The sequence below is a fragment of the Lepisosteus platostomus genome, chromosome 5, assembly GCF_059453375.1.
Source record: "Lepisosteus platostomus isolate fLepPlt1 chromosome 5, fLepPlt1.hap1, whole genome shotgun sequence".
NCBI classification, from domain to species: Eukaryota; Metazoa; Chordata; class Actinopteri; order Semionotiformes; family Lepisosteidae; genus Lepisosteus; species Lepisosteus platostomus.
The window spans coordinates 20,358,842-20,374,729 of NC_142615.1; the positions used below are offsets into that span (position 1 = coordinate 20,358,842).

General features: G+C 42.0%; 1 protein-coding gene across 1 annotated transcript; it reads left to right on the forward strand.

Moving 5' to 3' along the window:
- Positions 1-846: 846 nt before the first annotated feature.
- On the forward strand, positions 847-14,325 carry LOC148664655 (E3 ubiquitin-protein ligase TRIM39-like). The gene is made up of 8 exons (XM_088631525.1): positions 847-1,510; positions 3,819-3,914; positions 4,060-4,293; positions 4,420-4,579; positions 5,090-5,149; positions 6,034-6,066; positions 6,297-6,323; positions 9,990-14,325. The coding sequence occupies exons 1-8, from the start codon at positions 920-922 to the stop codon at positions 10,535-10,537; spliced, it is 1,749 nt and encodes a 582-aa protein (XP_088487651.1). The 5' UTR covers positions 847-919; the 3' UTR covers positions 10,538-14,325.
- Positions 14,326-15,888: the final 1,563 nt, after the last annotated feature.

Below are 15,888 nucleotides of genomic sequence, written 5' to 3' on the forward strand. Positions count from 1 at the left end.
TCTTTTATAACACAGCTTTCTGTGATTTTTTGTATACCTAAGCTTTAACAGGTGGTCCTGCATTCCTCCTCTGCACTATGTCTGGTCATGATTTGCTTTTTTCTGTTTGCTCATTTCAAAGAAACACCTGCTGCATTTCTAAAACTCCTGAGCTCTTTAATTGTGTAGAGATGAGCTTGTGATTCTCTGCAGCGCTCTGCAGGTCTGTGCGGCTCACACAGGGGGTCACTGCGCAGGTGAAGCACGAAGCCCTGGACGTACCCTGCTGGCCCACACGCTGCAGGGCAGAGCCAGGCAGCAGGCTGGGCTCACTGGCCTGGAGAGAGAGACACAACAGGCTGGACTGTTCGCAGTAAGAGCTCACACCCGGACAGTGAAATCGTCTGCACCATGTGGAGCTGTGACACCCCTCTGCCAAAACACAGCTGGAGGAGATCCTGGAGCCAAATAACTCCCAATGATTAAATAGCTGGATGGGCCAGCTGGCCTCCTCTTGTCTGTCACCATCATGCTCTGATCTTCTCATGGTGTGTGAGTGAGTTAGTATTTTATTGTTTTGATTATTGGGAACACAAACCACTGGATTGACTTCACACGAGCAGTTACTAACATCCAGGTTTATTAAAAAAACTTCCCTCTGTCAGGCTGACACAAAATGACACAGTGATTCACATCCCCCACAGCAACACACCTTCTTTGAAACAACAACCACCAAAGAAATCACAGCTGTTTCTAAACCACTGCCTCTAAAATCCTTAATCACACCCCTAACAATCACACCCCCTAACACTCACACCCCTGCAGCTCTGTGCAGATCCAGGAAGTGAAACTCAGAGATCAGTTTCATTTCACTTGAAACAGCCTCACTGCAGCTCCGTCTCTACTGCTCCTCTCTGTGCAGTTTTTACTTGTCAGAAAAATGGCAGAAGGTACTTTTCCATTTTCCCAGGACCAGTTCAGCTGCTCAGTGTGTCTGGATTTGCTGAAGGATCCAGTGGCTCTGCTCTGTGGACACAGTTACTGTATGGGCTGTATTAATAACTGCTGGGATCAGGAAGATCAGACTGGGAACTACAGCTGCCCCCAGTGCAGACAGACCTTCACTCCAAGGCCTGATCTTCACAGAAACACCATCCTGGCTGAAGTGGTGGAGAAACTGAAGGAGACAGGGCTCAGTGCACCTCCTCCTGCTCACAGTCCTGCTGGCCCTGGAGATGTGCTGTGTGATGTCTGCACTGGGAAACAGAGGGGAGCTGTGAAGTCCTGTCTGGTGTGTTTGGCCTCTTACTGTCAGACTCACCTCCAGCCTCACTATGAAGCTGCTCCATTGAAGAAACACAAGCTGGTTGATGCCACAGGACAACTGCAGGAGAAGATCTGCTCCACTCATGAAAAACTGCTGGAGTTCTATTGCCGTACTGACCAGAAGTGTGTTTCTTATCTTTGTGTAATGGATGAACACAGAGGCCATGATACTGTCTCAGCTGCAGCAGGAAGGACAGAGAAACAGGTGAGGAATTTCAGTCTGTATTGAGTGTCTAGCACAAGATGTAAAATGGATATTTAGGATATTTGGGGCTCTAACTGATCTCCTGACTGTATTTACTGTATCCATAATGCTGTATCTCTCCACTGCTGAGTCCTGCTCATGTACTCAGCTGTGATCCACACTGTTGTGTCTCTGAAGTGTCTCCTGTTCTTCTGTCTGTTGTTCATTATCTCCTCCTCCTCAACTTCACTGTTTCCCTCTTTACTGTCCTCATGTAGCACCAATGAACCTGTACAACTGCACAGCACACTCAACACCTCTGTAACAGACTGCACCCTCATTAATGAAGTCATGCTTTATTTTCACCTCAATAGTATTATTATTAATAATAAACTTTATTTTATATAGCATCTTTAAAAGTGGCAAAGCAATTTACAGCACAACAAATGCACAGAGAAAGGAGGTATGGTATCTTTAAAATGGCTTCTCAAAACACTTTACAGAACACCGAAGGCAGAAGGTAGAAAGGGGTTTGATAAAACAGCAGAAAAGCAAAGGGGCAGAAACAGACCCAGTTAAATTAAAGCTCTTAATGAATAGAAGATTGTGAGTCTGGATTTGAAAGAGCTCAGGGAATGTGACTCTATGATATCCATAGGGATAGAATTCCAGAGCTCTGGGCTGCAGCAGAGCAGCCCTGTCACCCAGAGTGCTGGCTTGGGGGACAGACAGGAGACCAAAATTAGAAGAGTGAAGGTTGTGAGATGGGGAGTAGGATGATAGTAACTCTGACAGGTACAGAGGTGTCAAACCATGCAGAGGCTTTTAGGGGAGCATGAGGACTTTGAAATCAACATGAAACCTGATAGGAAGTCAGTGCAGGGACTCCAGGACAGGAGTAATGTGATCACTTGCATTAGACCTGGTCAGAATTCTGGCTGCCAAATTCTGGAGGCTGTAGGATGCAGCCTGGTGCTATTTCTGAGGTAGAAGAATGATGTTTAGGCAATCTGTTGCACATGTCAAGCCTGGATTAGATATCACCCCCAAATTCTTCAATTTTGACTGTGACTCCTTAACAGGTACAATTTCAGAGCTAAAATCAGAGAGAGACAAAGTGAAAGTGATCAGTGAGGTAAGACTGGAACCATTGAAGAGCAGTGTCAGAAACTCCAAACACAGTCTCAAGACAAGAAAGTGTGATGTTATGGCTGACAGTGTCGAAAGCAGAACTGAGTTCAGTAAGAATGAGGACAGAAAGAGAACAAGAATCAGGAGCCATTAGAAGATCTTTAGTGACTTTGACAAGGGCACTTTCTGTGCTTTGAAGTCAGGGCACTTTCTGTGCTGTGAAGTTGTCTGAAACCAGATTGGAGTTAAAAGAGGATTATTATCTGAAATCTAACAGCACATTCTAAACATTTTGCTTGAAAAGGTAATTAAAGAGTATGAAAGTTGGATAGAGGGTGAAAGTTGTTCAGGTTGTCCAGAGCCATGATTCTTTTTCTCACACAGGGTTTCTCACAAGCAGCAGTTGTGAAGGCCACTGGTACGATATCAGTGCTCAAGGATTCATTTATCATATTGAGGACTATGGGGCAGAAAGCAGAGAAACAGGATTGAAATAAAGTGCTGGGAAGGGGATCTAATAGGCAGGTGGTTTATCTCAGACACAAAAACCAGTTGTAAACTGTGGTGTAATACCTTCACATGCGCTATTAAATACAAGACTCACGCTGGGCTCAGCTGGAGTCAGATCTGACACAGAACATGTTCCCTTTTCTCCTCTGAAATGATCTGAATTTTCCCAGAAGCAGACAGGATGTGAGATGTGGTCAAACACATGGTCTTACTGGTCCAGAACCTCTTCCAGCAGTCAAGCACGTCAGCCACAGGGTCTCCACTGACTGCAGGGGAAACTAGTAGCAACCGGGCTCATCAGTAGTGCTTAAATCCTCTGTTTGGAGATGCCAAGACCGGTCATATTGAGATGAATGAAATCTGAAATCTCTAGATTATGTTTTATATATAATTAGAATCACAATTATCTCATTTTTACATTTCACTTTACATACAGATGTGCAGACCCAGGTGTGAGGTGTAAAACTTGAGCAGGAGGTGGAGACTCATGCTCTGCTGCGCTGCACACGCTGCCGGTGTAGATTAGACAAGAAACAGGAGCGTGTCAGATAGGACCAGGAAACACATCTCATGTGGATAAGACATCAGGGATACAGAGTGTGAATTTTCCAGGGTGACTCTAAGGAGTGTCTCTGTGATGTGATTCTCTTACAGCAGAAATGTCCTGAGTGTCTCTGTTTCTCCACAGAAGCAGCTGGGGGCGACACAGACACAAACCCAGCAGAGACTCCAGGAGAGAAAGAAGGAGCTGCAGAAGCTGAGACAGGCTGTGAAGTCACTCAGAGTGGGTATTGACCAGAGGAGTGGACACACTGACACACATTGCCCCAGCTGGACATTGGACATTACCCTTTGGAAACATAGTATACAACATAATGTAGTTTGAGAGTTTTCCTGTGTAATAATCCAGTGTGTGTCTCCTCCCTCAGAGCTCTGCACACACAGCAGTACAGGACACTGACAGGATCTTTACTGAACTGATCCACTCCATTGAGAGAACAAGATCTGAGGTCACAGAGCTGATCAGAGCTCAAAAGAGGGCTGCAGTGAGTCAGGCTGAAGGACTTCTAGAGCGACTGGAGAAGGAGATCACTGAGCTGAAGAGGAGAGATGCTGAGCTGAACCAGCTCTCACACACAGAGGATCACATCCATTTCCTCCAGGTAACATCACTGCTCTGTGACTCTGCAGTACAGAAGGGTGTCTCTCACACAGAGCTGCTTCTGGCTTCTCCCCAGGAATGTATGTTGTGTTTGACTGGAAACTCCTCTTTCTCTCCCCTGCTGCAGAATTTCCAATCTGTCTGTGTCCCTCCTGGAGCTGGAGACTCACCCAGCATCCCTGTCAGTCCACACTTCTCTCCTGAGGCAGTGAGGAGTGCTGTCTCTGGACTGAAAGAGCGACTGGAGGATCTTTGCAATAAGGAATCAATAAAGATTTCCATGACAGGTTGGTGGAGAAACACACGTATGTCTTTCTGAATAGCTTATAAATTTCCTTTTTTTCTCTTATATTGTTTATAGATTTTTTGTGCAGTGACTGCATTTATCAGAGCAGCTTATCAGTCAGTTTCTAGGTGAAACATCTTAAAAGCTCTAGTCTCACAAATCTTTATGACAGTAACAGTATTGTTATATTGTGCTATATAACTATATATTAGTGCCATATATTATATAGCTTAACAAGAACATTTTAATAGGAGCTACAGGCTTAGTATAGTAGACCAGTCTGTTACAATAGTAGCCACAGTTTCAGTACAGTAGATTCAGTCCTGTTACAATAGGATCTACAGCCCCAGTACAGTAGAACAGTCTGTTACAATAGGAGCCACAGTTTCAGTACAGTAGATCAGTCCTGCTACAATAGGAACTACAGTCCCAGTACAGTAGAACAGCTCTGTTATTCCTGTTACTCTGTTACTGTAGCCCTGATGAGACATTTCTCTGTGTGTCTCCCCAGTGACTGATGTCTACAGTCTGCTGACTCCAGAGCCCGGGTCCAGAGCAGAGCTTTTACACTGTGAGTCTGTTTTCACAACAGCTCCCCCCTGAAATATACCTGGAGCTCAAACACACAGCAGGAACAGTGATACATAAACTGATACACACTCTGACACACACTCTGATTCACACTCTGATACTTGCTGATACACGTCTGAATTCAGAAAGTCAAGCTTGCAGACAGTCACTGTGTGTGGATCAGAGACACACTGTATAAGAAACATTCAGATGCACACAGACAGAAAATCCAGTGGGCGTCATTTTTGTAAGAAAATGCACTTTATTACACCAATGTGTCCTGCACTCAGTCAGTGTTACTGGTCACTGTGGGTACAGGTCACTCAGTCAGTGATACTGGTCACTGTGGGTACAGGTTACTTAGTCAGTGATACTGGTCACTGTGGGTACAGGTCACTCAGTCAGTGATACTGGTCACTGTGGGTACAGGTCACTTAGTCAGTGATACTGGTCACTGTGGGTACAGGTCACTCAGTCAGTGATACTGGACACTGTGGGTACAGGTCACTCAGTCAGTGATACTGGACACTATGGGTACAGGACAATGATGGCTGAGCAATGATCAGTTCTCAGTATCACCGCTGGTTCTTTATGAAATTACTGCTCGCTGTTGTGGACAGACTGTGTTTCTTTCTTATCTCTCTCAGTGGCTCAGGCACCAGACTCCAGGGTGTCCTGTGATGTGTCTGTGTGTCTTATTGCCTTGTGCTGCTCAGTCTTACTGCCACTGCTGCTCACACTCACTGACACTCTGATTCACACTGCAGTGGAGACTGGGGATCCTGAAATGTACTGACTGCAGACTGTAGTATAAACTCTGCTATAATAACAGGTAAGAAGCAAGAATGGTCTTTAATACAATAAAGATCTACTTCTCCTCTGCAGATCCTGTGAAGCGAGTTCCTCTACCTAAATCACGTATGTACACTGTGTGAAACTCTGCTGACTGACAGCAGTGACTGTACTGACATCTTATTACCAGTGTGTGACTCTGATTAACAGTGTCTGTGTCTCTGTGCTCCAGTGTGTATTTGTGATTAACAGTGTCCGTTTCTCTGTGTTCAAGTGTGTCTGTGATTAACAGTGTCTGTGTCTCTGTGTTCCAGTGTGTGACTGTGATTAACAGTGTCTGTATCTCTGTGTTTCAGAATGGCAGTGGCTGTGCAGTGCTGCAGGTAGGTCTGTCTCTTCTTGATGACAGAGATGCTGTTTTAAGCCCTAGTGTCTGGGGTTATTGAGGTCTTGAGACCAGAAGGTCTTTTTAATGTGAGATGGTTGTTCATGGTCTGTAAACAGAAGGAGATGTATTTCACTCTCATGTTTCTGTAACATCCTACATGTGGGCTGTGAAGATCAATCAAAGTTTCTTGGTGGAATTTCTATCTCCATGCAGCGTTTCAGTCTAAAGGCTAGAGTCTGTCCTGGTGTAACAGGAGCCAGAGTGTGAAGTGTAGCTCAGGACCCTGGCAGACGGTATAATCCAGAAGTAAGTGGAGAAGGACATCGGGGAGGAGACGAAGAGGATCAGGGCAGGTTCACAGACAGGGGGGTGTGACAATGGCAAGCAGTTTTAGGGAAGTCCAAAAGGGGGAATCTGGGGCGCAGTCCAAAGTCCAAAACTGGGGGATCCATCCAGGGCGAAACAAACACAGTTAAAATCCGTAACGGGATCCAGAACAGGGACAGGGAACCAGGAAGATAAAAACAGGATACCGAGGCCAGGCGCTCCGATGGTCAGGATGTCATAATGAAGCCTATGCCGTCAGGTCTCTCCTGGACCTGCTGGTAAGCGGGCTTCCGGGGGTCCATCTCCCATTGCTGAGCCTGGAGTAGCGAGAACACCAGGCTTAAATAATGAGACAACACAGGGGGCAGGTGCACATAATCAACTAAAATATGAAAGGGTCAGAGCTCCCTTAAGAGGAGGGATCCAGATCGTGACACCTGGAGGGACTGACAGTGTAGAAAACGCATTTTCTCTGAAGGCCACCTTCAAAGGACACCTCAGCAAAATCATGTGTCCTTTTATATTAGGAGAGAGGGCATCTTCTTAATTTGTTTTGAGAGTGAAGGACTTGTGTCTCAGGTGGAAGGTGACTGGAAGGTGACTGGTACTGATTTACGTGAAGATGGGAAACTTGGTGTAAAGGGTTAATCTGAGTTCAGTACACCAGGTTGTCTCTGTTGTTGATTATTGTATCTGAGAGACATGGAGTAGCTGAGAGGAATTCTCCTGTTCTGGACTGTTCATGCTTCTATTAAAGAGTAACAGCAGGAAATCTGGGAGCCAGGAGAGGATCACTCTGATGTGCACATTTTAACATGATGTGTTTACTGAGAGCTGTAATTTGAGGTTCATGGTTTGGTGTCACTACACCTGTCTGGTTACAGACAGGTCTGGGGCAGATGCCTGTAGCCTCTCAGTCAGGGGGTATTTATCTGGGAATGAGGGGCTCTTCCCAGGACAGGGGCCATATCTGTGTGTCCTGACAGAGCTCTCAGGTCCAGTCAGTAAGAGTCTCTGTGGCCTGTTTCTCTTCCAGAGTCTGAGGCTCTTGACCATCAGGTGTCTTATTAGTCCTGGTAAGAGAGGGGTGCTAGGGGTGTTTATCTGTCAGTAAGGAATCTGTTTCCTGGGCTGGAGAATACATCTGAGAGCTGTGAGCTCTGCTGAGACAGGCTGCAGTGATGTGGGTTCAGTAAGAGACTCAGTGTAGTGTTTGACTCAGAATAGATCAGTGATTTCAACATCAGTTCATCGTAATCACTACTGTCAGCAATGATTGTAGTTTTTACCTCAGATTTGAGATGGTCTTCACAGGGCAGGAGGAGGAAATTTAGCTTCTGTGTTTCAGTGTCTTCTTAGTGTGACACGGTGACTGTGTGTCTAAGAATAAAAGTTAAGGAAATTTTGTTTGAATTGAGGAACTATTTGTAGGTCAAGAGTAATAAATTCTTGGTTAGTAGTTCAAGCAGGTAGCTGTGTCAGCATGCGTAGGCTGCAAAGTTACAAGTAAAGGTTTATTCCTGCTGAAAAGAGAAGAAACAGAACCTTTCAGCTGTGGAGACTTATTCTGGTGTCCTTCAGTTGTTTTTGGTTTCCTACTAAAATAAGAATGTCTTATGTTATTGTTGGTCACTTGCAAAATCTTCAAACGCTTTTAAACTACAGTATGCAGACATCAAATACACTTGAATTGGGAATTACACAGTAAAATGCAGGGGAGGTGTAATTTGAAGGGAGAAGAAACAGTATTTCTGTGTATTTTATGCTGATGAATGTGAAGAGATAGAGGAATGACAGACAAAAAAAAAAATAATTCAGGACAGCACACAGCCCGTTATACAGTTTGTCCATTGTTGGCTTGCTGTTTACTGGGACCAACAGTAACAGTGACAGGAAGCCAACAGGAGGTATAAGTCATCGTAAATGTATTCTGTTCAGTGTTTAAAGAGTGAGCAAACACCCTGTACAGGACATGTTTCTGCAGTTTCACATCAAGAAGAACAGACGTTTGGAAAGCTGTGTCAATTCAACTTGTAACAGAAATGGTAAAAACGACACACATTTAACCCGGGAACACTCACTGACACAGTGCTGTACTTCATGTGTACAAAAGACAGAACACATGCTCCTTTAGATTATTGTTTTCCAGAAAGAGGAGTGTGATGATATTCTTCTGTGTCCTGTTCTACACAGAACAAATGTGAAATATCAGTGGAAGATGTTGTCGTGTCGGCTTCAGAGCTGCAGTGCCCAGAAGAGTGCGTCCTCTCTCATCACTGAACTAAAGGCGCTCTGAGTCCAGAAATGAATTCAGGTGTTTTTATAAATTCATGTAGGTGGCTGTGTCAGCCTCTCTAGGCTCCAGGAGTAAAAAAAATAAGAGCTGATTAGAATATTTTTGATCTTCACTAGATTGACAGGCAGACAAGCAAAGGGACGTATTACTCAATATTAAGTATTAAAAGTTCATACTGAAGTATTAAGTATGAGGAGAGTATTAAGTCAGTGTTCATTAGTCATGTGAATAAAGCTTCTTGAATTGAATTGATTAAAACCCCCATTCAGTCTGAACATGTATAAGCCCCGCCCCCGTCTCTCAGTGGACAGAGCTCACTGATTGACAGCTGGTGTCTCCTATCAGAGAGGCTGACAGCTGAGCGCGAGCAGTCTGAAGTCAGTATGAGCGCCTCTGTTTCTCTCGTCTTTCTCTCCGGGTTTCTGGATGTGTTATTTCTGGTTTAAATTGAATACTTTGGATATTTCTTGGCATTTTCAAAGTAAGTTTGAAGTCCTTTATTTCAGCAAACTATTGCTTTTGACTTTAGATTTTTCTGACCATTATACAGTCTTTGAATTCAGCACTTTTATTCTGTGTCATCAGGAAAATGGTTTTAGAGAAGAACGAGCTGCTGAATTGGGATTTGAAATAAACCATTTTAAAAGACAGGTCGTCCAGTTTCTTACAATATACAGGTCATTGTGGTGGGTTTTGAAGTTTTTGAAAGCGAGTGGTCGGGCTGTAGTTTCTCTTGCAGTCCAGTCAGTCCTGTGTTTATTAATAATGTTGTTTAAAAAAAATAAAGTTTAATCGCTATGAAAACAAATGTTTAATGTTTGTATTTAGAGGATATTGGGGATCACTTCCATGTGTAATACTTAGTGAAACAATGACAGAATATGTCGTTTCTCTGGAAGGGAAAATATATAATGAGTAATTTACTTGTTTTTCTCACGCAGTGTGTTTGGGGGACAAAGACATTTCACAGCATAATGGAGTTGAACTGGAATGTAATCGGCAGGAGCCTGTAGTGATGTTTGCTGTTTTATTCCCCAGCTGCTGTGACTCTGGACCCTGATACAGCTCACTGTGAGCTCAGCCTGTCTGGGGATGGGAAGAGAGTGAGATGGGTAGAGGAGGAACAGGATCTCTCTGACAATCCTCACAGATTCAATGATTGGGAATGTGTTGTGAGCAGGGAGGCCTTCACCTCAGGGAGACACTACTGGGAGGTGGAATTGAATCACAGCTGGAGAATAGGAGTGACCAGAGAGTCTGCAGAGAGGAAAGGAGAGTTCAGCTTCTCTCCCCAGCAGGGTTACTGGTGTCTGGACTACTACCCTGATTTCTCTGCTCTCACTGATCCTGAGACCCCTCTCCCCCTTAGTCTGCGGCCCAGGAAGCTGGGGGTGTGTGTGGATATTGAGCAGAGAAATGTCTCCTTTTACACAGTGGAGTCCAGAGCTCATCTCTACACTTTCACTGACATGGTCTTCACTCAGGGGGAGAAGATCTATCCTGTCTTCTGTACTGGGGATTCAGATAAAGACCTTGAGCTGCTGCCTGCTGTCAGTATGGAGATTAAACCCGTCCCTGACTCATGAACACAGGCTGACTCTCTCCCAGCTCTCTGTCCCACTGCTCATACTGGGAGACGCGTTTAATGGCGGGTAGTGAGATGATGTCATAAATATAATAGTAATTTTAGAAATGACGATGTTGTGTTGTGTTTAAACGTGTTAAATTACAGTAAAAGTTTTAAATAGGGAAAATAACATGTACGAAAGAGGGAGATATAACTCGAAACATGGTTTCATTATGACCAAAATCGGTCTTGAGATATTTTTAACTTGATTTACAGTATTTGAGAAGTATGTCTTAACACCGATACTACAGTATGTAAATACTGCTCACGTATATGTTTCTAGGTTTATATTATGCATTTCATATGGTCAAATTACTTTTGAGCAACAAATAAGACACACGAAACGGTATGCACAGGGCGTTTTAGTTTTGTTTTGTGCTGGGACTCTGCTTTTAACAATGTCGCCGTGGATTGATTAGAGATATCAAGTACATACAGGTCATTTTTTAAATGTAGTAGTTCGTCTTGTAAAAATGTTACGAGTACATCATCTATCAACAATTACACAGGTTCTGTTTCCATATTGCGGATTTTGGTTACGTAATATTATTTTCTAAATTTCACGTTGTGAATATATGATTTGGGCAAACAGAGCCGCAAAGAAGTAAATTATGGGTTGTTGTTTTTTTTGCAGTTTTATCTAGAACAAGCAATGCTTAAACCTTTGTCTGATTCTTGTGAAACTATCCACACGACAGTTACAGTACCTAGGAGTTGACTTCAGTGATGTCACTGATGGGATGTTTCTAAAAATCCATCCTCTGTAAAACGTCTTCTCTAGTTGTCCTGCATATGTATTCGCTAATGAAGCTGTGTGTTCTGAGCCTGGATCTCTACATTTCTGTATGAACCAGCTTAGAGGGCTAAAGACAGCTTGTGTTTAAATTGAGTGTAAGGTAATTTATGCTTCTAAAGTCATGGTCAGCATTTATTATTGTACTGTGCTGTAAACTTGTTCTGTGCCTAGTCACATTATTTTATAGCATTTTTATAGTGTTATCAAATCTGGTGGCACTGTGTGTTAGTTTCCTGACTCCCATGTCACATGGTCTGTGATTGAATGCCATGGAACTATGACTTTATTTTTTAACAAACATTTCTTTGAAAAAATGAAACGTTTCCCTTGGTCAGAGATTAAATAAAACCTCACTCGCACCAAACAAATTTATATTTCTAAATATCACAACATGATCGAATTTAAGTCTTTTTAATAACAATGAATAGTCACCAATGCGTTATAAAATAAACATTTATATTGATTTTAATCGCGTTTTGATTTAAATCGTAAACGCGTGTTTAAATATATGTGTTTAAAGGCGATATACTGTATAAAAGCGCTGATTCTTATGGAGTGTGTTCCGCCGGGGATTCAAAAAATTTATTTTTTTTAATCGCGTATCTAAGGAAAATTGCAGTATAACTTTGTTCATGCACAAACAGTGGCATGTTACATTATAATTTGGGTGTCTCCTCTTGCCAGAAAGCTCTAAATTGCATTTTGAGTGCGGTTTTTGACTTTTTCTAAATTGCAACCCATAAATAAAGCTGATAAAGCTTAGACTAACTGTATTCTAAACTGTATTACAACAGCACATTGGACAATGCAACGTAAATTGCAAAAATGCACTTGGATTCTGTCCAAGCCCTCCTACGAAAATTATTTAAACTGCGACACTGATCATTCATCTCTAAATAAACTTTATTTTATATAGCGTTTTAAGCAAATAGGTAATTAGATTGCTCATAAACCTAATCACTTTTTCTACATAAACACAGCGTGATTGCTCTCTGAAAATGCTTTTCCTTTATATTTAGGCTCAGATTTCAACTATAGATTGTATTATTATAAACTTTCTTGGAAAAATGTCTTTTATGTAAACCATGTTTGCTATTAATTCATTTAGGGCTAAAATACGTTCATTGTCTTCCAATTGAGTCGAGTTGACATTGGAAGCTTGCCACTCCCGGACTGTTAAACCAACGCATTAGCATGTTAAAGCGATTCCATTGAGGAGCCCAGCTACCAGTTAACACTGTACTTCCTACTTTGAAAATACCTGTGAAACCGGTTTAATTCGTCACAGCCAGCACTCCGGCAGAGAGGGGGTTGTACTCATAAAGTAGAAGCAGGCGAGATTTCCAGCGAAAGACACCTCCCCCCCTCCCTCAAAAACCCAGTAAGCAGTAATGCTTTATGTTGAAAATTGAGGTGGATTTTGTTTATGATAAAGAGGATAAACTGGGATGGGAGGAGGGTTTGGTTTTGCATAAGGGGCGGGATTAGGATAATTGGAGGAATTTGCGAGAGTATAATGGTTTGATATATTTGATTTTGTATTGTGGTCGTTATCTATGTTTTTGGTTGGTATTATGTTTATATGGTTGTTTTTATTGGTTGGTTGTTCTTGTGGTTATTAATAATACGATCTTTAGTTGAAATCTGAGCCTAAATAAAAAGAAAAAGCAAGTGATTAGGTTTATGAGCAATCTAATTACTTATTCGTTTAAAACGCTATATAAAATAGTGTTTATTATTAATTTGCTGGACAGAGTGGTGAACTTTATTATGCATAAGACAAAGATAACGATCCTGATCAGTTTAGAAATCTGTGTACGCTGTAAGGTTTTTACTTCTTAAACTTTTAAAATACACGTTTCGAATAGAAAGAAATCCTCTTCCTGGTACAGTCGCATGAAGAGAGAGGCGAAACAGCCCTACACAGCCCTGTCGCAGTACACGAATATAATCATATCGTTATTAAATTCTTTAGATATGCAATTCCATATTATATTAGCAGAAAAGCTTAAAACTACCACTTTTTCACACGCTATTTCACATTAGTTAAATTTAATTTATTTAAATATTATATATTTATATCTCTGACCAAGGGAAACTCATTTTTTCAAAGAAATGTTTGTTTGTTGATTGTTATCAAAAATGACTTAAAATCGATCATGTTGTAATATTTTGAAATATAAAAGTCAATTGATTGTCCATAATATCGCTATTCTATTTTTTCAAAGAAATGTTTGTTAAAAGAAAAGTCCAGCACCAGCTGGATTTGAACACACAACCCATGAGTTGCTAGTCAGGCACGTAGACCAGTAGGCTACAGGGGAAGTCACATGAAGAGGGAGGCGAAACAGCCCTACACAGCCCTGTCGCAGTACATGAATATAATCATATCGTTATTAAATTCTTTAGATACGCGATTCCATATTATATTCCCTATTAATCAAATTCTAAAAGTATGCTTGTTGACTCCGGTATCTCTTTAGTTAAAGACTTCGATGCTTAAAATGTTTAGGGAGAAATGTAATACTGGTGTGTATTTTTTACTTTAAAGTACCAAGACCAGCCATATACAGTACTGTATGTTTATGTTCCAAAATTAATATCGTTTATGGCCTTCACACGCGTTACAGTATGCTCCTATCCTTTTTATGCTCAGCTACTAAGATTTCCCTTCAGTGGTAAAATTCAATATCTACAATGGGCACAGTAAAGACGTTTACTGTACTGTAAATCTTTCTACGACAGACCAACGGACCACGAGTGCCCCTGTCGGTCAACCAATCACGTACCGCGGTACCCCGCGTCATCTTGCGTCATGATGTGCGACGCCGGAGCCAATTACCTCCGGTACGTGTCTGTACTGCTCACTTTGAATGGCTGCATCTGTATCTCTGGAAACCCTACTGTGTTTTGTTTTCTAATTTTTGAGAAAATAAACTTTTAAAATGAAATCCCGTGTGAGTCTCTCGTGTGCGCAGCGGTGACTGTGAAGCTGCCAGAATGGTGAGGGACCTGCTGACGTCACCACAGCCAGGAGGAATAGGGACTGTGACACAGCTGTCAGGAAGTGGCTCAGGGTGTTTATAGGTGTTGTAGTTTGTAGGCAGTGCTGCATCTCTGAGCAGCTACAGCCAGTCTAATACCTGGCTCCCTTTAAGACAGGGTTTACATCAGCATATTCTTTATTGTGTGTTTTATGTTCTTATTGGGGTTATTTTCCTGTGGGAGATGGAGATAGACTGCAGCGGTAGTTTACTGCCCTGCTTCAGTATTTCATGTACTCAGCAGGATGAGCATCATTATCTGACAGATTATTTCTGTAACTTTGGGATGTGTATATATTTCCTTTCGTGTGTTTTCCTCTCTCTACCTTGGAACAAAACACGCAACAATTCTTTACTTGGTCACCACCTTTTCTCATCCTAGTCATGCTTAATCCAAACTGCAAAACTTCAAGTTTAGGTCTCTTAGTACTGCCATTTGCACAAAAAAAAATTGATTACAAACATTTAAAAACGTACTTGCAAGATCATAATAATACACCGTTATATGAAAGCTAACTCTCTCTGGGCAGGACACTGCGAGGGGTACTGCCCACCAGAACTTCACAGGGATAAAGTCACGTAGCTGATTCACAGCTGGATACAATTCTACCTTGCTTCATGAAACTCAAAATCCAGACATTTGTCAACATATTTACTACAATGTCCATCTCAGTGATCTCAGTGTGTTAATGTCACTGTGCTACCCGTGCTCACTCAATCTTCACACTCCCAGGGTAATAAAACACGTGTTTTGCCAGACAGCGCACTTTCTTTCACTTCCATCTCTCTGCCCACCCCCACGCCCTGACGATGGTGATAAAACTCTTTCACAACTCTGCTCAACACAAACTCTGCTCAACAGAGCTGCTGGAAGAGGATGGCGGGTTTCTATTCAATTAAATAAAGCTACAGGACAGATTTTAAATCCTTAAAGCAATAATTGGTTGTCAGCTACTTTGTGAGCAGTACACGACTTTCCATGTAAGAAATAAAAACCAAAGGGATCGCTCTGAGGTTAAATTCCAAGCTGAAAAGACGAGACTTGACGTGTCTGCTCTGTAACTCTTCACTTTCCAGCTTGTCATTCATTATTTATTATTAATGTCATAAATAATATCTTCCATATCTCAATAAAATTGGAACATTCTTACAAGTGTAAGAAGACACGATACACAATGTGTCTCCTCTATAACTCTTATGTTTACAGAAAAATTCCCCCTGAGCCACACATTGTCCAACATTGCTCTTCTTGTGTCTAATAACCCTGTTACAAAAGGGAACAGAGCACATGTCCTTGTCTAAAGTTAAACTTGTTCATAGCTGAACAGCACACACGATGCCTGGTGGAGTTTAGCGTTCATTTCCTTCTTCGAATTAAACAGTGCTCCATTAAATCATGTACAGTATATCACCTTCTGCAACGCTTCTAGTTTAGCAGGATTTGTGTGATAAGCACGTTGATTAATGAGG

Bases quoted from the DNA above. Each gene is read 5' to 3' on its own strand.
- LOC148664655 (XM_088631525.1), top strand. From the start codon at position 920: ATGGCAGAAGGTACTTTTCCATTTTCCCAGGACCAGTTCAGCTGCTCA. The intron at 1,511-3,818 runs GTGAGGAATTTC...GTTTCTCCACAG, and splicing joins CAGGAAGGACAGAGAAACAG to AAGCAGCTGGGGGCGACACA. The intron at 6,067-6,296 runs GTATGTACACTG...TCTGTGTTTCAG, and splicing joins AGTTCCTCTACCTAAATCAC to AATGGCAGTGGCTGTGCAGT.